The following is a 23,871-nucleotide window of genomic DNA, read 5'->3' on the forward strand; positions in this document are numbered from 1 at the left end:
TCACATTGTCATCATGTTCCCCGGAGCCCTGCTCAGCTACAGCTGATGGTGATGCCAGAGATTGAACCCGGGGCCTCAGGGCCTTGGCGGGAGAGTCTGTGCAGACCCCTGTGCAGGCCTCTCAGCCCCCAAATCTATTTTGAAACTCAGGTTGAACCATGTCGTTCCTCTCTAGCCCATCCAAAGATTTTCGTTTTATTAAATACATATTTTTTAATTTACTGGATAGAGACAAATTGAGGGGGGGAATAGACACCTGCAGCCCTGCCCTGCTTCCCCCCTGCAGGTGGGGACCAGGGCCTTGAACCCAGGTCTTGTGCACTGTAACTGTGCTCAACCAGGTGCACCACCACCTGGCCCTGACTTGCTTCTTTTTTTTTTTTCCTTTTTAATTAATACTAGAGACCGAGACTGACTATATATAGTAAATGCAGAAAACATGTGTCTGCCCCTGACTTGTTTTTGTTAGTAGTGATTTAATGCTGATTTACAAAACTCTGAGCTAGCGTTTTTATTTTCTTTTGCCTGAATTGTTATAGAAGCATACAGTCATGAAACTTTTCAAGGTACCTTATTATTAAACTGGAGCACTGCTCTGTTCTGGCTTGTGGTGTTGGGGGCTGAACCTGTGGCTTTCTGGAAGGTGGGAGTGCGCATAGACTTCCCTGGTGGCTGTGGGGTGGAATTATACACTGAATATCACATGCATGTGGACATCAGCTATGCACTGTTATCTTAAAACCTTGTAACCCACCATTAATCACAAATAAAAAAATGAAAATGGGGTCGGGTGGTAGCACAGCGTGTTAAGTGCGGGTGGCACAAAGCGCAAGTGCTGGAGTAAGGATCCCGGTTGGAGCCCCCAGCTCCCCACCTGCAGGGGAGTCGCTTCACAGGCGGTGAAGCAGGTCTGCAGGTGTCTATCTTTCTCTCCCCCTCTCTGTCTTCCTCTCCTCTCTCCATTTCTCTCTGATCTATCCAACAACAAATGACATCAACAACAACAATAATAACCACAACAAGGCTACAACAAGGGCAACAAAAGGGAGCAATGGCTTCATGGTGCAGGCACTGAGCCCCAGCAATGACCCTGCAGGCAAAAAAAAAAAAAAAAAGAAAGAAAGAAAGAAAGAAAGAACAAGCTTAGGGCTTTAGGGCTTCAGATCCTCAGACACAAGAGAGTTTTTGCATCACCACCCACAGCCCAGCAGCCCAGGGTCACATTGCCAGTATCCCAGGGTTACCTTTAGAGCTTTTCCAGGTCACACCTAAAGGGAATTGCTTTTTCTCACCTCTAGCTCTTTAGAAACATTTTGCTTGCTTTTGACCCACAGGAGCCCTGATGGTGTCTGTCTGTCTGTCTGTCTTGCTCAGCACAGTGCTCTCAATTTCCATCTCTATGGTTGCAACGGCAGGATATCCTCATTTTTGATTCCTCGGTTGCTTATCAATTTACAGCAGCTTCTTTATCTATTCTTCTCATGGACAATTGGGATGTTTACCTATCTTGGCTACTGTGTGCAGTGCTCAGTAAACATCGCTGCATAGGCAGCTCTTTGCTGTCCTGAATTCGTTTCCTTTGGATCCATATTTTCATGTTGCAGATGTCTTTCCTCTCCCTCATTCTCCCCTTACTGTTCCTGTCTCTGATCTGTTACATGTGGTGGTGGGTGTGGTATAAGCTACTACTAAATCATTAGTGAAATAAAAAAAAAAAAGGATTCAACTTCCAGGCAGAGCTATGAGCAGCAGATCACTTTCTCTCCTCTCCGGATCAACTAGGAATACTAAAGGAGACCACCTGGGACCGAAACAAGACAGGACTAGAATGACCACAGGAACCCAGTAAATCACCGGTGAGTACAAACACCTGTGGCTGGTGACAGGAGAGAGGAGCCTAAGGAGAGATTAAGTGACTGCTAACAGTTCAGCAGTTTATCAGTTGAGACACCACCTCCAGTTTGCTCCACCAACAAGGGGACAGCTGAAGGGAGGAGAGAACTCCCCAGAGACTCACCAAGTGCAACTCTGAGTCTCCATTGCTACTACCCTCAGAATCTGGAGCAGCGACAGGGAGGGACACCAGGGGACAGAGATCTAACCGGGAAACTCAGGAGAAGACCTATACCTTGGTAGCATAGCTAAGGGGCTGTGAAAGTCTCTGCATAACCACTGGATTATCTCTGCCACACCCTGCTTTATCTCTTGGTCAGGAGTCAGTGATTAATCTGAAGCCTATTGATAGTTTAAAAGCCCTCAGGCTCCCATAGCCTACAGGGAAGGAAAAAAAAAAAGGCTTTTAAACCACTGAGCTCCAACTTAGAGATTTAAATACTATTGAAACAACTGTTAACTTCTGCCACCGTGAACCCTTTAATTAACTTACTTAGACACAAGTCAATCCAGGCAATAGTGATCAATAATTTGAAAAGTACTGATAAAGGGAACTCATAATATATAAAATGGTTAAAACAACAAGAAATATTGGAGAATCGAACCAGGACAAGAGCCCAGCTAAAAGTCCTCCAGAGGGTGAAGCACAAAATAACGAGTTCAACATCCAAACATTAGCTAAGGAAATAATAACAGGAGTGAGTAAAGAATTTGAAAAAATTATAATAAAAAATACAGGAACAACAAATGAGAATATGGAAGAAAATACTAATTATCTCATGGTTATTAGAGAGCTGAAAGCTGAAATCGCTGAGCTAGGAATGCAACTAGCTGAACAAGCTAAAACAGTATCAGAGCAGGGCAACAAAATAGATGAACTCCAGAAAACAGTAGAGGGCAGAGAGAATAGAATCTATGAGGCTGAAGACAGAATTAGCAAGATTGAGGATGAATTAGAGACAACTAAAAAAGTAAGAGATCTCAAAAAGAGATTAAGAGATGCTGAAAACAACAACAGAGTCCTATGGGATGACTTCAAAAGAAACAATATACGTATTATTGGCATACCAGAGGAAGAAAGAGAAGGAGAGGAAGAAAGCATTTTCCAGGCCATAATAGCTGAAAATTTCTCTAGTCTAGACACCAAAGACGAAAGATTCAAGAAGCCCAGAGGATCCCAAACAGAATTAACCCAGACCTAAAGACACCAAGACATATCATACTTAGAATGGAAAGGAATAAGGATAAAGAAAGGATCCTCAAGGCTGCAAGAGAAAAAGAGTCGCCTACAAAGGAAAACCCATAAGATTAGCAGCAGACTTCTCCATATAAACACTATAGGCCAGAAGAGAATGGCAAGATATCTATCAAGTGCTCAATGAGAAAGGCTTTCAGCCAAGAATACTATATCCTGCTAGACTCATTCAGACTAGATGGAAGCATCAAAACCTTCTCAGACAAGCAACAGTTGAAGGAAGCAACCATCACCAAGCCTGCCCTGAAAGAAGTTCTGAAAGGTCTCCTATAAACAATCAGACCACCACAAATAGGACATATATCAAAACACTCTAAAACTCTACAAGAATGGCGTTAAAATATCTTCAATCTTGGATATCAATAAATGTCAAATGGCCTGAATTCACCTATTAAAAGACACAGAGTAGGAAGATGGATCAGAAAATACAACCCAACAATATGCTGTCTACAGGAAACCCACCTAACTCAACAAGACAAACACAGACTTAAAGTGAAAGGATGGAAAACTATCATACAAGCCAATGGCCCACAAACAAGGGCAGGAACAGCTATTCTCATATCTGACACGATAGACTTTAAAATAGATAAGATTAAAAAAGATAGGAATGGACACTACTTAATGCTCAGAGGATCAGTTAATCAAGAGGACTTAACAATTATTAACATCTATGCACCCAATAAGAAGCCATCTAAATATATCAAATTTCTACTGAAAGAGCTACAGCAATATATTAACAGTAACACAATCATAGTAGGGGACTTCAGTACCCCACTCTCTCAACTTGACAGATCATCCAGGCATAAAATCAATAAAGACATAAGGGAGCTAAATGAAGAGATAGATAAACTAGAACTATTGGACATTTTCAGAGTCATTCATCCCCCAAATCTGGAATACACATTTTACTCATCCACATGGGTCATTCTCAAGGATAGACCATATGTTAGGCCACAAAGACAGCATCAGCCAATTCAAGAGCATTGAAATCATCCCAAGCATCTTCTCAGACCACAGTGGAATTAAACTAACACTTAACAATCAACAAAAGATTAGTAACAGTCCCAAAATGTGGAAGCTCAACAGTACACTTCTTAACTTCTGGGTCAAAAAGGAAATAAAGGAAGAAATCAAAATGTTTCGAGAGTTCAATGAAAATGAAGACACAAGCTATCAAAATATTTGGGACACAGCTAAAGCAGTCCTAAGAGGGAAGTTCATAGCTATACAAGCACACATTAGGAAACGAAAAAGCAGAAATAAACAGCCTGATTGCACATCTTAAAGACCTAGAAGAAGAACAACAGAGGAACCCTAAAGCAACGAGAAGATCAGAAATCACTAAAGTTAGGGCAGAAATAAATAACATTGAGAACAGGAAAACCATACAAAAGATCAATGAAAGTAAATTTTGGTTCTTCGAAAGAGTAAACAAAATCAACAAACCTTTAGCCAGACTCACAAAACAAAGGGAGAAGACCCAAATAAATCGGATAGTAAATGAAAGAGGAGATATCACAACAGACACTGCAGAAATTCAACATATCATGCGAGGCTTCTATGAACAACTATATGCCACCAAGCTAGAGAATTGGAAGAAATGGACGATTTCCTAGATACCTACCAACTTCCAAAACTAAGTAAAGAGGAAGTGGATAACATGAACAGGCCCATCACAGCTAATGAAATTGAATCAGTTATCAAAAATCTCCCCAAAAATAAAAGTCCTGGACCAGATGGTTTTACAAATGAATTCTACAAAGCCTTCAAAGAAGAACTAATACCTCTACTTTTAAAAGTCTTCCAGAAGATTGAAGACACTGGAATACTCCCTGCCAGCTTCTACGAAGCCAACATCACCCTGATACCAAAAGCAGACAGGGACACAACCAAAAAAGAAAAATACAGACCAATATCTCTGATGAACATAGATGCAAAAATATTGAACAAAATTCTAGCCAACCGGATACAGCAGTATATCAAAAAGATTGTTCATCATGACCAAGTGGGGTTTAGGCCAGGCATGCAAGGTTGGTTTAATATACATAAATCAATCAATGTGATCCACCACATCAACAAAAGCAAGACCAAAAACCGCATGGTCATATCAATAGATGCAGAGAAAGCCTTTGACAAAATACAACATCCCTTTATGATCAAAACACTACAAAAAAAGGGAATAGATGGAAAATTCCTGAAGAGAGTGGAGTCTATATATAGCAAACCTACAGCCAACATCATACTCAATGGTGAAAAACTGGAAGCATTTCCCCTCAGATCAGGTACTAGACAGGGCTGCCCACTATCACCATTACTATTCAACATAGTGTTGGAAGTTCTTGCCATAGCAATCAGGCAGGAGCAAGGAATTAAAGGGATACAGATTGGAAGAGAAGAAGTCAAACTCTCCTTATTTGCAGATGACATGATAGTATACACAGAAAAACCTAAGGAATCCAGCAAGAAGCTTTTGGAAATCATCAGGCAATACAGTAAGGTGTCAGGCTACAAAATTAACATTCAAAAGTCAGTGGCATTCCTCTATGCAGACACTAAGTTAGAAGAAATTGAAATCCAGAAATCAGTTCCTTTTACTATAGCAACAAAAACAATAAAATATCTAGGAGTAAACCTAGCCAAAGAAGTGAAAGACTTGTATACTGAAAATTATGAGTCATTTCTCAAAGAAATTGAAAAAGACACAAAGAAGTGGAAAGATATTCCATGTTTATGGGTTGGAAGAATTAACATCATCAAAATGAATATATTACCCAGAGCCATCTACAAATTTAATGCTATCCCCATCAAGATCCCAAGCACATTTTTTAGGAGAATAGAAAAAATGCTACAGATGTTTATCTGGAACCAGAAAAGACCTAGAGTTGCCAAAACAATCTTGAGAAAAAAGAACAGAACCAGAGGTATCACACTCCCAGATCTCAAACTGTATTATAGGGCCACTGTCATCAAAACTGCTTGGTACTGGAACATGAACAGACACACTGACCAGTGGAATAGAATTGAGAGCCCAGAAATGAAGCCCAACACCTATGGAATCTAATCTTTGACAAAGGGGCCCAGACTATTCAATGGGGAAAGCAGAGTCTCTTCAACAAATGGTGTTGGAAACAATGGGTTGAAACATGCAGAACAATGAAACTGAATCACTGTATTTCACCAAATACAAAAGTAAATTCCAAGTGGATCAAGGACTTAGATGTTAGACCACAAACTATCAAATACTTAGAGGAAAATATTGGCAGAACTCTTTTCCACATAAATTTTAAAGACATTTTCAGTGAAACAAATCCAATTACAAAGAAGACTAAGTCAAGTGTAAACCTATGGGACTACATCAAATTAAAAAGCTTCTTCACAGAAAAAGAAACCACTACCCAAACCAAGAGAGCCCTCACAGAATGGGAGAAGATCTTTACATGCCATACATCAGATAAGAGTTTAATAACCAACATATATAAAGAGCTTGCCAAACTCAACAACAAGACAACAAATAACCCCATCCAAAAATGGGGGGAGGACTTGGACAGAATATTCACCACAGAAGAGCTCCAAAAGGCCGAGAAACACATGAAAAAATGCTCCAAGTCTCTGATTGTCAGAGAAATGCAAATAAAGACAACAATGAGATACCACTTCACTCCTGTGAGAATGTCATACATCAGAAAAGGTAACAGCAGCAAATGCTGGAGAGGGTGTGGGGTCAAAGGAACCCTCCTACACTGCTGGTGGGAATGTCAATTGGTCCAACCTCTGTGGAGAACAGTCTGGAGAACTCTCAGAAGGCTAGAAATGGACCTACCCTATGATCCTGCAATTCCTCTCCTGGGGATATATCCTAAGGAACCTAACACATCCATCCAAAAAGATCTGTGTACACATATGTTTTTGGCAGCACAATTTGTAATAGCCAAAACCTGGAAACAACCCAGGTGTCCAACAACAGATGAGTGGCTGAGCAAGTTGTGGTATATATACACAATGGAATACTACTCAGCTGTAAAAAATGGTGACTTCACCGTTTTCAGCCGACCTTGGATGGACCTTGAAAAAATCATGTTGAGTGAAATAAGTCAGAAACAGAAGGATGAATATGGGATTCTCTCACTCTCAGGCCGAAGTTGAAAAACAAGATTAGAAAAGAAAACACAAGTAGAACCTGAACTGGAGTTGGCGTACTGCACCAAAGTAAAAGACTCTGGGGTGGGTGGGTGGGGAGAATACAGGTCCATGAAGGATGATAAATGACATAGTGGGGGTTGTATTGTTAGATGGAAAACTGAGGAATGTTATGCATGTACAAACTATTGTATTTACTGTTGAATGTAAAACATTAATTCCCCAATAAAGAAATAAATTTTAAAAAAAGGCCACTGGGAATAATGGAGTCATGCAGGCCCTGAGCCCCAGCAATAACCCTAGTAGCAAATAATTATTGAACTCCACATAACACCTTTAAGAAAAATGAAAAAAGGCAAGATTATAATAACTTTTTAAATATTTATTTATTCCCTTTTTTTGTCCTTGTTTTTAATAAAGGACTCTTACAACCAAAAAATAAAAGGATGGATAATCCAGTTTTTAAAATAGGCAAAAGATGTGCAAAGACATGTCTTCATTAACAATATACAAATGGCCAGTTGGTACACACACACACACACACACACACACACACACACACACACAAGTACCATAAAAGACCTTCAGTTTCATTAGTCACTAGGAAAAATATAGATCAAACCCACCAACAGGTAGCTCTTTGAAACCATTATGACGCATCCAGTGAGAAGTGCTGATGAGGCGGAGCAGGGGGATTCCCCCATGTGTGAGGAAGGCAAGCCGTAGAGTCACAGAAAAAAAGTCTGGGAGTTCCTCAAAGTGGACTTAATACAGAGTTTCTGTGTGACCCAGAATCCCCCCCCTTTTTTAAGATTTATTTATTTCCTTTTTGTTGCCCTTGTTTCCATTGTTGTAGTTATTATTGTTGTTGGATAGGACAGAGAGAAATGGAGAGGAGGGGGAGACAGAGAGGGGGAGAGAAAGACAGACACCTGCAGATCTGCTTCACCGCCTGTGAAGTGACTCCCCTGCAGGTGGGGAGGCGGGGGCTCGAACCAGGATCCTTACGCTGGTCCTTGCTCATTGTGCCACGTGCACTTAACCCGCTGCACTACCACCAGACTCCCAAGAATCCCATTTTTATGGAGAACTGAAGACACGTCCAGCCACAAAGTTTCTGACCACCCCCACCCCCACCGCCACCGCCCCAGCAGAAACAACTCCAATGCCATCAGCTGACAAGTGTCCACGGAGAATGGGATATATCACATGATGGAATACTTTTCAGCAACAAAGAGTAATAAAAATCCAGTCCAGGGCGCTGGGTGATGGCACATCTGGTTGAGCCCATGTTACAATACACAAGGACCTGGGTTTGAGCCCATGGACCCCACCTGCAGGGGGAAAGCTTTGCAAGTGGTGAAGCAGGGCTGCGTCTCTCTATGTCCCTCTCCCCCTCAATTCCTGGCTGTCTCTATCCAATAAATAAAGGTAATTATAAAGAAAAGGAGAGGAGAGGAGAGAAGAGAAATACCAGTAGTCCATGCTACTCACGGATGAACTTTGAAAACCTGACACTAACGTGAAAAGCATCAAGCATAAAATGCCATATACCACTGCCAGGTGACAAAGCGTTAGATCAGATCATAGCATAAGTCAGAGTGACACTGACTCTCCCCATTCCCAGCCCCCCACACACAAATCTTTAAAAAGACCACAAAGTGAGCGGCTGAAAACTACTCGGGTGGAAATCAGACTAGGGCTTGCCAGGAACATGGGGGTGGGGAGAGTGGGTAAAGTTTTTAAGGGAAGAAACAGAAGAAAGGTAAAGGAACCCAACCCACATATAACAGAATTTCTTTTTTCCATCTTTATTTATTTATTGGATAGAAACAGCCAGAAACTGAGACGGGAGAGGGTGATGCAAAGGAAGACAGACAGAGAGACACCTGCAGTACTGCTTCACCACTCACAAAAAGTCTCCCTGCAGATGAAGACGGGGGACTCAAATCCGGGTCCTTTTGCACTATAACATGTGCTCAAGCAGGTGCGCCACTGCCCAACCCACATAACAGAATTCCTTCCTCTCCGTGTGGAGTCAAGTACTAGATTTTGCATGATTTCAGTATCTGGGCTGATTTTTTTTCAAAGAGAGAGAGAGAGACACCCCACGGTAGCAGGGCACCCTTTGGTGCCCTGGCTCCCATGAGGTGCTGGAGTTCAAACCTGGGCTGTACATATGGCTGGGCATGGCCCCAGTCCTACGAGGTGGCTTTCTGGCCCTTTAATAGAACTTTTTGGTGAAGAAAACCATAATAAAAGAAGCAGAACAATTATGAAAAAAAACTTTAACAGAGATGAAGTGATAAAGTCAAAGAGCACAGCACAAGCCCAAGAAGTCCACACTAAATGACTAACACAAGATAGAATACCATTGTTGATCTTTTTAAAAGATTTTTTAAATTATATTTATTTGATAGAGACAGCCAAAAATTGAGAGGGAAGGTGGAGATAGGGAGACAGAGACACCTGCAGCCCTGCTTCATCACTTGTGAAGCTTTCCCCTCTGCTGGTGGGGACCAGGGGGTTGAACCCAGGTCCCTGCACATTATAGTGTGTGCACTTAACCAGGTGCGCCACCACCCAGCCCCAACTGTTGTTGATCTTAAAAAGAAAATACCCTTCAGAGATATTGGCAGGAGATAATGCAACTTGTAAGTTGACTAGCTTTTCACCAGACTTCTTTTTCTTTTTTAAATATATTTTTTTAATTTTTTTTTAATATTTATTTTATTTATTTATTTATTCCCTTTTGTTGCCCTTGTTGTTTTATTGCTGTAGTTATTATTGTTGTTGTCGTTGTTGGATAGGACAGAGAGAAATGGAGAGAGGAAGGGGAAGACAGAGAGGAGGAGAGAAAGATAGACACCTGCAGACCTGCTTCACCGCCTGTGAAGCGACTCCCCTGCAGGTGGGGAGCCGGGGTTCGAACCGGGATCCTTATGCCAGTCCTTGTGCTTTGCGCCACCTGCGCTTAGCCCGCTGCACTACAGCCCGACTCCCATAAATATTTTTATTTATTATTTGATAGAGACAGAAATTGAGAAGAGAGAGAGAGAAGAGACAGAGAGACACCTGCAGCCCTGCTTCACCACTCCTGAAGCTTTCCCCTGGCAGGTGGGGACCAGGGGCTTGAACCCAAGTCCTTGTGCATTGTAATGTGTGCACTTAACCAGGTGCGCCACCACTTGGCCCCTCACCAGACTTCTTGACAGCAGCAATTACACCAGAAGGAAAAGAAACCTACTACAGAAAGTGTGAGACAAGGATTTTATACCCAGCATATATTACCAATACAAGTGGTAAGCTGTTACCAACATGTAAGAACTCAGGGCATGTTCTTCCTATGAGTCTTCATAAGGAATCATATAGAGAATAAACATTGGACAAACTTAGTAGATAAATCCTTGATGGGTTTTATTTTATTTCTATTATTATTATTATTATTTGCCTCCAGGGTTATTACTGGGGCTTGGTGCCTGCACCATGAACCCACTTGGGCTCCTGGAGGCCAATTTTTCCCCTTTTGTTGCCTTTGTTGTTTTATCATTATTGAGGTTATTGTTGTTGTTACTGATGTCATCGTTGTTGGATAGGACAGAGAAATGGAGAGAGGAAGGGAAGACAAAGTAGGGGAGAGAAAGACAGACACCTGCAGACCTGCTTCACCGCTTGTGAAGCGACTCCCCTGCAGGTGGGGAGCCGGGGGCTCGAATCAGGATCCTTGTGCTGTTCCTTGCGCTTCATGCCATGCATGCTTAACCTGCTGCACTACTGCCCAACACCCAGATTTTTTTTTTAAATCATCACTGGGGCTTCACTTCTCCAGACCAACTTTTCCAGACACAAAGAGAGAAGTCAGAGGGCAAGGGAAAGGTACACTGAAGCTTCTCCTAGAACAGCAAGGCTGTAATCCAAGCTGAGTCATCTCATCTGTGGCAACGCAGGTGCCACCCCAGGTGAGCTGTCTTGCCAGCCCACAACCATTGAAACAAATACTTGAAAGCACTGAGGGTGCATGGGTTCTCTCTTTTCCATAAGTAAGTAATTGACTATAAATTTGAGGGTGGGGTCACTTTGGGAGGGTTAGAGACTGGGCCATGGCAGGGGTCAGACTCTGGACGGGCTTCTAAAGTAACTGCAGAGGTTCTGGAGTTGAGTGGCAGCTCCACGGGCTTCGCATGGAAGTGTTTCATTAAGCCTCCTCTACAGCCACCTGGAAGGATGGGCCGGGCTGGGTACTGGGAGGTGCAAAAGCTTCTGAGAGGAGAGAGAGACAGGGATCTGTGAACAGCATCTACCAGAATAATGCTGGACCTCTAAACACGAATGTGGTCAGACTTGTGACAAACCCACAGCTAACATCATGCTCTATGGGGAAGGCTGAAAGCTTTGCCCCTAGAATCAGGAGGCAGGCAGGGATATCCACCATCTCCACTGTTACACAGCATAAGTCCTCGAGGTGCTGGCCACCGCAATCAGACAAGAAGAGAGATCAAAGGGACACATGTTGGAAAGGGAGAAATCAAACTATCGCTATTTGCCAATGACATGATAACATACCTAGAGAACCCCAAAAACTTTCCCCAAGGGTTACTGGAAATAATACATACAGTAGAGTAGCAGGATACAAAATCAATACACACAAATCTGTGGCATTTCTGTATACACACAAGGAGTCAAAAGAGAGGGAAAAAAACTCAAATTCCATTTACACTCAAACCTAAAAAGATAAAATACCAGGGATAGACTTCATGCTTGAGAGTCCAGTGCCTTATTCACTGAGTCACTTCCCGCCCCCCACAGTCTCTCATATCTAGCTTTGACCTTCTTTTTTATGAGCAAGCTTGCGTCTACAGTCTGAAGCATCCCTGCAGAGCCTCCAAGCAAAGCTCTCTTTCCTTTACTCAAAGCCAGAATGCTATAACCTATTCTAGAAGCTCTCAAATAAGTCGTCGGCCTCCAGCTCCAAAAAGCTCAAAGCCTGATGACTAATTCAACAGACTCTGGCAGGAAGCTGAGCCCAGCGCTGTGTGGAGGGGGGGGGGGGGTGCAGGGGCAGGGCCGCAGGAGGCAGGGCTGAGCGGATGACAGGAGTAAAACGCACCCTGGGGCTGGGTGAGAAAGAGACTCGGCAAACAGCACACCTGGGCGCTGGCTCTTTAAGAAGCCACCTGCGGGCTCTGTGGAATGACATCACTGCAGCTCAGCGTACCTGCTGCTACCAGGTCATGTGAGAAGGAAGTCTCTAGAAGGATCCTTGTGTCCTGGTTTTCTGTCAGTCTGGAGGGGAGAGCCATGCATGAGGAGGCCGGGCAGTCTCTGGTTCAGTTCCGTCACTGCGGAAGGGACATCTACTGCTTCTGCGTCCCCCGCTGCTGCCCCCTCTGCCAGCAGGACCTGGGCTCCCGGAAGCTGGAGGAGGCCCCTGTCAGCCTCTCCAGTCCCTTCTCCAATGGCCACCGGGAGCCGTGCGCCTTCGTGCTCAGACCAACGTACGGGACCTTCCTCAGGTACAGCGTCCTGGGGCTGTGCTAAGTGGTGCAGATGCTCCCTGTCTGCGGTGGCCACTGGCATCTCCTTCCTCCCACATGGCTGGAGTACGATCTGGCGACAACACAGCACAGCACAGCACCCTTTGTGGGGAGAAAAGATGTTCTCTTATCTCCTCAGAGTGGGCCAGTTTCCCAGTGTTTTGGCACTGAAGCCCAATGCGAGCCTCTTCGTGTCATAAAAATAGATGGAGACAAAACAAAGGGTGCAGGGGCTGGGTGACAGCACGCCCAGCAGAGCGCACACGTTGCCACGTGTGTCGGCTCAAGTTCAAGCCCCTGGTCCTTGCCTGGAGAAGGGGAGCTTCACAAGTGGTGGAGCAGTGCTGCAAGTGTCTGTCTCTCTCCCTCTATCCCCTCATGTCTCACCCTGTTTGTTTTTCTATTTTATTTTCTAGGAAAGAGAGGCATTGAGAGGGAAGTGGGAGCTAGAGAGGGAAAGAGACAGAGAAATGCCTGCAGCCCTGCTCCACTGCTTGTGAACCCTCCCTTCTGCAGGTGGAGGCCAGGGGCTTGAACTTGTGTCCTTGTGTGCGCACATGTGCTTTATTGGCTGTGCCACTGCCCAGGCCCCATGAGCACTAGTTTAATCACTGATGTGGTGGGGAGAGGAACAGGCTTCAGCACCACCACCCCCATTTGCTGATCTCACCAGAACCTACAGAGCCCCTGAGCCGCCCTGCCCAGCAGACCCTCCACGGCTGAGTTCACAATGTTGTGTCTCTCTCACTCAGCTTCCAAACCCTCAGGACCTGAGTCACTGTCCCCTGCTACAGCAGAGACCTCGCACTCACCCAAGGGATCCCTGAGGCTCTGAATGGTCTGTCAGGACCTTGTGGGCGCCGTGTAAGGTGGGGCAGGTTGTGGACTGCACAAAGGCTCCCCACTCGCCAAACTGGCCCCTGAGACCTGGGCAGTGCTGCACCTGCAGGAAGGGAGGGGCAGCTCTTCCCTGTCACCCACTAACATTCTTTATCTCCTTCTCCCCTTTACTGTGTCCAGTCATCTGCTAAACACTTGCTACCCTAACACTGAAAAGACAGGCCAGGTGGTGGCACACTCAGTAGAGCACTCACATTACCAAGCACAAGGCCCCGGGTTCAAGTCCCCATTCTCTGCCTGCAGGGGGAAGCTCCAAGAGTGGCAGAGTAGTGGTAGAGAAGGAGTCTTTCCTTCTCTGTCCCTCTCTCTTTCCCCTTCTCATCTTGTCTTTTATCCTCGATCAAAGGAAATGTCCACAAGGAACAGTGGGGTCACACAGGCATTGAGCTTCAGAGACAACCCAGGTGGCAAAAACAGCTAAATAACAAAAATAAAGTTGGGAAGCACAGACCACATTTCATGCCCTGTTGAACCCTGACAGGTGTGTGAAGCCTGACAGAGAAATAACCCAGGGCACAGGGGGCACGGGGGGCCTGGGAGGCACAGGGGTGCGAGGATGTGTCACACTGAGCAGGAAACAGTGTGATCAGGAGCACTGGACACTCACAGCCTCTCACAGTCTCTCCCCATCCCCCGACTACTGCTATGTTTCCCAGCTCCCTTCTCTCTCTCTTTATCTCTCCATCTTTTTTATAGTTCTTTTTATATTTATTTATTTATTTTTCCTTTTGTTGCCCTTTTTTTAAATTGTTGTTGTAGTTATTGTTGTTGTTGTTACTGATGTCGTCATTGTTGGATAGGACAGAGAGAAATGGAGAGAGGAGGGGAAGACAGAGAGGGGGAGAGAAAGACACCTGCAGACTTGCTTCATGACTGCCTGTGAAGCGGCTCCCCACGGGACTCGAACCCGGATCCTTACATCAGTCCTTGTACTTCACACCACATGCGCTTAACCCACTGCACTACTGCCCAACTCCCTCTATCTGTCTATCTAGCTCTCCCACTCTTGCCTCCAGGGTTATTGCTGGGTTTCAGTGCCTGCACTATGAATCCACTGCTCCTGGCAGCCATTTTTCCCATTATTTTAAAAATAGGATAGGACAGAGAGAAATTGAGAGGGGAAGGGGAGATAAGAGAGGGGGTGGTGGGAAGGGCTGTGGGGTCTCTCCTCTCTCAGCACCATGCACAGCACCCAGGGAGCCCCATGGAAGGTGATGGGAAGGGCTGTGGGGTCTCGCCTCTCTCAGCACCATGCACAGCACCCAGGGAGCCCCATGGAGGGTGGGCAGGGCTGTGGGGTCTCTCCTCTCTCAGCACCATGCACAGCAACCAGGGAGCCACATGGAGGGTGGGCAGGGCTGTGGGGTCTCTCCTCTCTCAGCACCATGCACAGCAACCAGGGAGCCACATGGAGGGTGGGCAGGGCTGTGGGGTCTCTCCTCTCTCAGCACCATGCACAGCAACCAGGGAGCCACATGGAGGGTGGGGCAGGGCTGTGGGGTCTCTCCTCTCTCAGCACCCTGCACAGCACCCAGGGAGCCCCATGGAGGGCGGGCAGGGCTGTGGGGTCTCTCCTCTCTCAGCACCATGCCCAGCACCCAGGGAGCCCCATGGAGGGTGGGCAGGGCTGTGGGGTCTCTCCTCTCTCAGCACCATGCCCAGCACCCAGGGAGCCCCATGGAGGGTGGGCAGGGCTGTGGGGTCTCTCTTCTCTCAGCACCATGCCCAGCACCCAGGGAGCCCCATGGAGGGTGGGCAGGGCTGTGGGGTCTCTCCTCTCTCAGCACCATGCCCAGCACCCAGGGAGCCCCATGGAGGGCGGGCAGGGCTGTGGGGTGTCTCCTCTCTCAGCAGCATGCACAGCACCCAGGGAGCCCCATGGAGGGTGGGCAGGGCTGTGGGGTCTCTCTTCTCTCAGCACCATGCCCAGCACCCAGGGAGCCCCATGGAGGGTGGGCAGGGCTGTGGGGTCTCTCCTCTCTCAGCACCATGCACAGCACCCAGGGAGCCCCATGGAGGGCGGGCAGGGCTGTGGGGTGTCTCCTCTCTCAGCAGCATGCACAGCACCCAGGGAGTCCATGGAGGGTGGGGCAGGGCTGTGGGGTCTCTCCTCTCTCAGCACCATGCACAGCACCCAGGGAGTCCATGGAGGGTGGATTGGGAGGTGTGGTCTCTCCTTTCTTGAAGGAATGCAAATATGAAAGTGGACCAGAGAAGTTTCTCAGCAGCAAGACACATACATGGGGCCTCAGTTCACTCCATGGCAGCACACTGGAGGGGAAAAAATAAATAAAAAAAGAAAAAGAAGAAAAGGAGTGGTCTGGGGGGTGGCAGTGGATAAAGCCCTGGACTCTCAAGCATGAGGCTCTGAGTTCAATCCTTGGCAGCACATGTACTAGAGTGAAATCTGGTTCTTTCTCTCTTCTCCTATCTTTCTCATAAATAAATAAGAGTCTTTAAAAAGAAAGGGGAGGTCAGGCGGTAACACAGTGGGATAAGCACAGGTGGCGCAAAGCGCAAGGACCTGAGTAAGGATCCTGTTCAAGCCCCCGGCTCCCCACCTGCAGGGGAGTCGCTTCACAGGTGGTGAAGCAGGTCTGCAGGTGTCTATCTCTCTCTCCCCCTCTCTGTCTTCCCCTTCCTCTCTCCATTTCTCTCTGTCCTATCCAACAACGACGACATCAATAACAACAACAAGAACTACAACAATAAAAAAACCAACAAGGAAGGGCAACAAAAGGGTATAAATAAATAAATAAATAAATAAATATTTTAGAAAAAGAAGGAAGAGAGTAAATAAGGATCAGAAGTAGGGGCTGGGTGGTGGCGCACCTGGTTGAGCGCACATGTTACAATCCACAAGGATCCAGGTTCGAGACCCCGGTCCCCACCTGTAGGGGGAAAGCTTTGCAAGTGGTGAAGCAGGGCTGCAGGTGTCTCTCTGTCTCTGTCTCCCCCCTTTCCTCCAGATTTCTGTCTGTACCCAACAAATAATGGAAAAGAAAGTTCTCAGGAAGTAAGGACTGTGCTTGCTGCGTGCAGGTGTGGCTGTGGGTGATGACACCCACTCGGGTGTTGGCTGTGGAAGGGAGCCCCTCACTCTGGCCCTGGGGAACCGGCCTCCTCCCAGCAGGAGTCGGTGACAAGACGCCTCTTCAACAGTACACACCCCTAGGTGACGCCTGGACTCTGGGGCCACCTGGCTGTGCGCTTGAATGGGCCGGCTGGAGCGATTGCACTCATCTGTGCTGGATCAAGTACCAGCACCTGCAAGCCAGGGGCCCACACTCCCCAAGGCTTCACGCCAAATGAGACATGTCGCTTCTTGCAGGGAGTACGACGGAAGGTCGGACCTGCATGTGGGAGTCACCAACACACGCGGTGAGTGCATGTTCACAGCTTCCCTGGGCTTTAGCTGCAAAGGGAACAGCATCCTGTTCAGGGCCGGGGTGGTCGTGGGGTGGTGGCGGGTGGGTGGGTGGCACAGTGCTAGTGCACGGGGCGTGCAAGCAGGGGGCCCCAGGTTAGATCCCTGGCCCCACCAATAGCCAGAGCTGAGTGGTGCTCTGATCACAAAATGAAAATAAAAAGTGAAGGAAAAAATTCTTCACATAACCCGGTTAAAGGAGAACAATGTTTTTTTTTCTTCCTTCCTTTCTTCCTTTCTCTCTTTCTTTCTTTCTTTCTTTCTTTCTTTCTTTCTTTCTTTCTTTCTTCCTTTCTCTTTTTTCCTCCAGGGTTGCCACTGGGGCTCAGTGCCTGCACTATGAATGCACTGTTCCTGGCGCTATTTTTCCATTTTATTGGACAGGACAGAGAGATATTGAGAGAGGAGGGGGAAATAGGGAGAGAGAAAGAGAGACACCTGCAGACTTGCTTCACCGCTTGTGAAGAGACCCCCCTGCTTCACAAGGTGGGAAGCTGGGGGGCTCAAACCCCAGTCCTTGCACTTAGTATTAACTGGGTGCACCACCACCTGCCTCCCGCACCCGTGGAGAACAGTGTTTACAGAGAAAAAGGTTGTGGTGTCACTTATTTCGTGCTCCTTGTGTTCTGACAAAGCACAAGGTGGGTGATGGCTGCTTCCTGAAATTGACTGTGTCAGAGGGAGACTCTAGAGATGTCTCTGCTCCTATCTCAGACCATAAATATTGATGTTGTGTATATGTTAATATGGGGTGTTGGGGAACAAACCGGGGCCTTGTGCCTCCTGGGTTCACCTTCATATATGTATATATATGGTATTTTTATTTATTTATTTTGATGAGAGAGATACAGAGAGAAAGATACATACAGTGAGAGGCCAGAGCCTTGCTCAGCTCTGGCTGATGGTGGTGCTGGGGTTGAACCTGGACCTCAGAGCCTCAGGCAGGAGAGTGTCTGAAGAGCCACTGTGCTGTTCTTACATGTTTATATGTATGTGCACAGATTTAACTTTCTTTTAGAAAGGAATGGGAGGGAGGCAGCGAGAGAGAGAAAGAAAGGGAGGAAGGGGAGGAGAGACATCACGGCATGGCACCTCTCCACCATACAAGGAGCTTCCCCTGGTGCATCCATGATGCTCCCTCTGGCACTGGGGCTTGAACCCAGGACCTGGTGTGTGCTTAGGCATGTGCTCCACTGTCTAACCGCCCCCCCCCCCCGCCTCAACCCTCCCATGAGGTTGTGTTTTGCAGAGCTGTGGGGAGGGGCTGAGGGCCATAGGATGCCGGGTGACTGGCTGTGCACACAGGGCTGGTTTACAACTACACGGAGCTGGGCGTGCGGCAGGAGCTCGAGGGCTGGGAGCAGAGCGTGAGTGTCCCCTTGCTGCAGCCCTCCATGCTGGCGCTCAGGGACCAGTGGGACCGCTACCTGGATGACTTCTCTGCCTCGGGGACCTGGCTGCCCCACAGGTAGGGCTGTGTGTGGAGGAGTGGACAGTGCCCAGTGGCCACAGAGCCTCCTGAGAGAAGCCTGGAAGGGAGGTGTGAGCAGTCTGGGTGAGCTGAGGATGGGACCCAGGGCCCTCCCATGGGCAAAGCTGTCACGTGGCTGAGCCTCGGTGCCAGCTACCTCCCTGGTCTGTGTCCCAGAGACCCCCGAGGCCTTGAGCCAGTCTGGAACCTGCCTCCCAGACCCCTGTTCTCTGTCACTTTGTAAGATGCATCTTGAAGGGCTCACTTCTGAGGGGGCTCAGGGTGCTGATACCCCAATGTGGGGACTCCATCTGCCTGGATTCTAGTTTCTATCATTGAAATTCAGATCTGGGGACTCGCTCATGTGGGGTCACCACTCCTGGGCCAACTTTCCCAACAGAGGAATAGGAAGAGAGACAGAGAGAGAAGAGACAGCACAGAGCTGAAGCCTCCAGGTGCCAGTCCTGCACAGACGGTTCTCTCTCTGCTCTGGGACTGTTTCTAGAACTGTGAGACAGAGTGGGAGGGGGCAGAGAGGGGCGCCCCACCACTCCTGGGCTCCGTCCTTGCTGCTCTTGTGTGGTGCTGAGGCTCAAACCCAGAGCACTCAGACAGGCAGGGCAGGAGCCATGCTGTGGGCCCACCTTTCTGGTGCTGAATTACTATTACTTTAAAAAGATTTTATTTATATTTATTGGAAAGAGACAGATAGAAATTGAGAGGGGAGGATGAGATAGAGAGGGAGAGACCTGCAGCCCTGCTTCACCATTTGTGACGCTCCCCTCCTGCTGGTGGGGACTTGAGCCTGGCTCCTTGCACATGGTAATGTGATCTCAGCCAGATGCAATGCCACATGGCCTCCCCAATTACCTCTGTTGCTTCTCTTGAAAGAAGTTAGGGAATGGGCAGTGGGGCACCTGGTAGAGTGTACATCTTGCTATGTACAGGACCCAGGTCAAGCCCCCGCTCCCTACCTGCAGGGGAGAAGCTTCGGGAGTGGTGAAGCAGGTCTTCAGGTGTCTTTCTGTCTCTCCCCTTCGTCTCTCAATTTCTGTCTGTCTTATCAAATAAACGCTAGAAGAAGAATAAGATGAAGTAAATAAATGAATGAACAGAAGTGTAGACACTTGGTGTCCCAAGTGTCCCTAGAATCCAGGGAGATGAAGTCCCCACATTGGGTGCCAGCACCCTGAGCCCCTCGGCCACCTGTGTCCACCTAAGTGCAGCAGACACAGCCCTGGGTGCCCGTGTCCTTCAGAGGCTTCTGGAAACTCCGTCAGCACCCTTGGGTGGGCCCCAGAGAAGCCCTAGCTCAGTAGGAAATGCTTTGGAGACAGCTGCTGTCTCACTGTGATGAGGCCCTGGGTTAGAGCCCCTGAACCCAGCGGAGCACCATGGACAGCACTGAGGGAAGCTCTCTCCCTCCCTCCCCTGCCCCCTGTCCTGAAGGTACCACGAGGAGACCCATAACTGCGCCACCTTCGCACTTGCCTTCATCAACTGCATCCTGGCCACCGAGGGCTGGGGACAGCTGGACAAGGGCAGCTTCACGGAGAGGTTCCTGCTCCCGCGGACACGCAGGGCATCCAAGTACATCGTGCTCCATCGGGCCATAGAGGAGAAGGGTTTCTATGCGACAGAGCAGCCCCCACAGGACAGCGCGTCCTGCTGAGGGCTGGGGGTGGGGGGCAGCAGGGCAGGGGACCTTCAGTGGGCTCTGAGGCCAGTCATGAAGGAGGGACGGTACACAGCTGCTGCTATGGCCCAAGGCTCCCCAAGGCCAATAAAGCTTGCCGGTGGCTCTCAGAACTGATTCTCTCAGAACTGGGTTTGCAGCTGGGAGTCCTGCCCAGGGCCCAGGGGGCTGCCCAGAGCTGTGAGAACGGACCTGGAAACTGACCAGAGCCTAGCAAATCACCTGGGTGAGCTCATGACATGGGGCTTGGAAGAAGGTGAATGAGGACTGCCCTCATCCCACTGCTGTCATTTCTTTCTGGAAAGAAAAGTATTTGTTGATTGTTGTGAGAAATAGAGATTTTGGGGTGGGGCGGGGGGGGGGGTTCAGGTCCTGGTGCCTGGTGGTGGAGGAGGGCCTAGGCTGGGGGAGAGTGTTTTGCAGAAAACTGAGATGTTTTACACATGTACCAGCAACTGTATTTACTGTAAATCATTAATACTCCTCCCCCCAAAACCAGAAGGGATAGGTGGAGGTGTTCCCGGTGTAGGCACACACCGTGTGCAAGGACCCAACTTCCATCTCCCCACCTGCAGGGGGGAAGCTTTATGAGGGGTAAAGCAGGGCTGCAGGTGTCTCTCTCTTTCTCCCTCTCTCCCCTCACATCTCAATTTCTCTCTGTCTTATCAAACAAAATAGAAAAGAGGAAAAAATATGGAAGAAAAAGAACAAAGAGGAAATACAAAGTAGAACTTAGACTGGGAAAAAAAGTCTGCTTACCTCATGTTTGGTGATGGAAATAGAACAAACGCTTTTCCTTTCTCGCTATAATTTTTTATTCATAAAATAAAAATGGTTTAGCCATATATAGAGAGAGCCATAATGAGACAGGGCAGAACACCAGTCAGCCCTGGCTTTGGGTGGCGTCTGGGGTGGAGACTGGGGCCTCAGGCACATAAACCCTGTGCCCTAAGTCAGCACTTTTATTTTCAGAGCACGTGGGAGTGGGAGGGAGATAGCTCAGCATGTAGCTCCTGCCCCCTGTGATGGGGCCCTGGGCTTGAGCCCCTGCACCACATGGGGTGCCACATGCAGCACTGGGGGAAGCTCCATGGAGGTGGAGTGGTGTTTTGGTTACCCTCTTGCTTCCCTCTCTTCTCTTCCTAAAGATGAAAAAAAACACACACACACAAAAAAAAAACAGGGCCTGGGAGGTGACTCAGCACTGTGTAGCAAGGAGGCCTCTGGTCCATCCCCTGGTGGTGCATTCAGAAAATGTACCTGGCAACTCTAACCTTCGAGACTAGTTAACACTCCCTCTCTGCACTGGCTTTCTGGCATCTGGCTGCTTGAACTGGAGAGACAGTTCTCCGTGGGCAACGAGCCAGTCTGATTGCTTTTGTCTGTTTAGATCCGGATGGGCAGAGAGGTGGAGAGGGAGAGACAGAGACCACAGCACAGAAGGTTCCTTCAGTGTAGTAGGGGCTGGGCTTGAACCTGGGTCGCGAACCTGGGTCGCATACGCGGAGAAGCTACGCCTGTCTGGCCTGCTGGCTTCTGTTTTATCTGACCTGCTGTGGGGTGAGGGTGGGCAGGATACTGGGATCACCTCCACAGAGCACCCCTGCCGCTCTCAATGCAGAGCTCAGAAGGGCCCCGGGAAGGGCTTTCTTTGTCCTCCAAGGCCTCCAGGAGGAAGAATGGGGTGGGGAGTATGGGGGTGAACCTCCACACAGAAACGAGAGCTGGAGGGACAGCTCACCTGGTGGGGCTCACGGCTCACCATGCCCAAGTTCCCATGTTCAAACCCCAGCACTGCATGGGAGGTGTGATGGAGTCCCAGGTTCCGGTGCTGGGGTGTTTCTCTTTGTGAATGAATTAGTAGCCTGAAACTGGAGAGCGGGGAACTGTCAGGTGTGCACTAATTACTACCCTCGGCAATATTTTGGATATTAAATTGAAATACACCGTCAATCCTGCTTAATTAGAATGTGCACGCCACTCCCTGAACTGACGTGCAGTGTGCTATGTCTGAAGTTTAACTTTCCCTTGAGGTTTGGAGCAGGAAGTAAAAAACAAGCAGCTTTGCGGTCAGGAATTTGGATGGATGAGTTAGGGGAGGTCCTGAAGGAGGTTGGATTTCACTGGAGCAAGAACGCCACCTAGCGGCCTAGCGTTCAGCATCAGGCAGCTGCCAGCTGCTTCGTAACTCTAGCTGTCTGTGTGGCAAGAAGTGATTCTTGGGGCCAGGTGTTGGCACACCTGGTTAAGCGCTCACATTACAGTGCACAAGGACCCGGGTTCAAGGGTCCCCACCTGCAGGGGGAAAGCTTCACGAGTGGTAAAGCAGGGCTTCAGGTGTCTCTGTCTCTCTCCCTCACCTCTCCATTTCTCTGTTTCTATTCAATAATAAATAACTAAGGGAGTCGGGCAGTAGTGCAGTGGGTTAAGCACAGGTGGTTAAGCAAAGCACAAGGACTGGCAGAAGGATCCCGGTTTGAGCCCCTGGTTCACCGCCTGTGAAGCAGGTCTGCAGGTGTCTGTCTTTCTCTCCCCCTCTGTCTTCCCCTTCTCTCTCCATTTCTCTCTGTCCTATCCAACAATGACGACATCAATAACTACAACAATGGGAACCAAAGGGAATAAATAAATATTAAAAATATATTAAAAAAGTTATTCTCATCCAGTCTGGGGAGACAGCACAGTGGTTCTGCAAAAGCCTTTCCTGCCTGAGGCTTTGAGGTCCCAGGCTCAATCCCCAGCCAGTACCACCATCAGCCAGAGTTGAGCAGGGCTCTGGGGAAAATTAATAATAATAATAATAATATTGGGGAGACAGCATAATGATTCTGCAACTGACTATCCCACTTGAGGCTATGACGCCCTAGATTCAGTCCCCAGCAACACCATCAGCCAGAGCTGAGCAGGGTTCTGGTCTCTCTCTCTTGGTATCTTCCCCTCTGTATCTATTCTTTGTCATTAAAATAAAATATATAAAATATTAAAAAATTGATTCTCATCCAAAATGAGCCAAACATATTTTCTGATAAAATGAATAAAAACCCAGATAACAGAACAGTTGTCTTTACCTACCCAGTGACTGCGTAGACTGACATGAACTATCCTTACAGTGCTGTGGTGTAGTTCACTAATTTGGCCTAGGGGAATAAAATGCAGAGCATTAGGAAAAAAAAAAAGAAGAAAAGAAAGAGAAAAAGTGGCCTAAGATAGTGAAATCAACATATACCCTAGCTCTGGAGAAAAAAAAAAGGTGTTTTTAATAAGCTTATCAGGTTTTGCTTATCCAAGGAATCATGAAGCTTTATTTTTTAAATTTTGTTTTCCTTATTATTTTATTTTATTTAAAAAATATTTTATTCCCTTTTGTTGCTCTTGTTGTTTTATTGTTGTAGTTATTATTGTTGTTGTTGTAAATGTCATCATTGTTGGATAGGACAGAGAGAAATGGAGGGAAGAGGGGAAGACAGAGAGGGGGAGAGAAAGATAGACACCTGCAGACCTGCTTAACTGCCTGTGAAGCGACTCCCCTGCAGGTGGGGAGTTGGGGGCTTGAACCGG

At 47.6% G+C, this 23,871-nt stretch overlaps 1 protein-coding gene across 1 annotated transcript; it reads left to right on the plus strand.

Annotated features, from left to right (window-relative positions):
• Nucleotides 1-12,387: 12,387 nt before the first annotated feature.
• MKRN2OS (MKRN2 opposite strand) lies at nt 12,388-22,266 on the plus strand. The gene is made up of 4 exons (XM_007517140.3): nt 12,388-12,798; nt 17,051-17,100; nt 18,452-18,614; nt 20,067-22,266. Exons 1-4 carry the CDS (start codon nt 12,476-12,478, stop codon nt 20,287-20,289), a joined length of 759 nt encoding a protein of 252 aa, XP_007517202.2. The 5' UTR covers nt 12,388-12,475; the 3' UTR covers nt 20,290-22,266.
• The last annotated feature ends 1,605 nt before the right edge of the window (nt 22,267-23,871 follow it).

The sequence above is a fragment of the Erinaceus europaeus genome, chromosome 21 (genome assembly GCF_950295315.1).
Source record: "Erinaceus europaeus chromosome 21, mEriEur2.1, whole genome shotgun sequence".
Lineage (NCBI taxonomy): Eukaryota > Metazoa > Chordata > Mammalia > Eulipotyphla > Erinaceidae > Erinaceus > Erinaceus europaeus.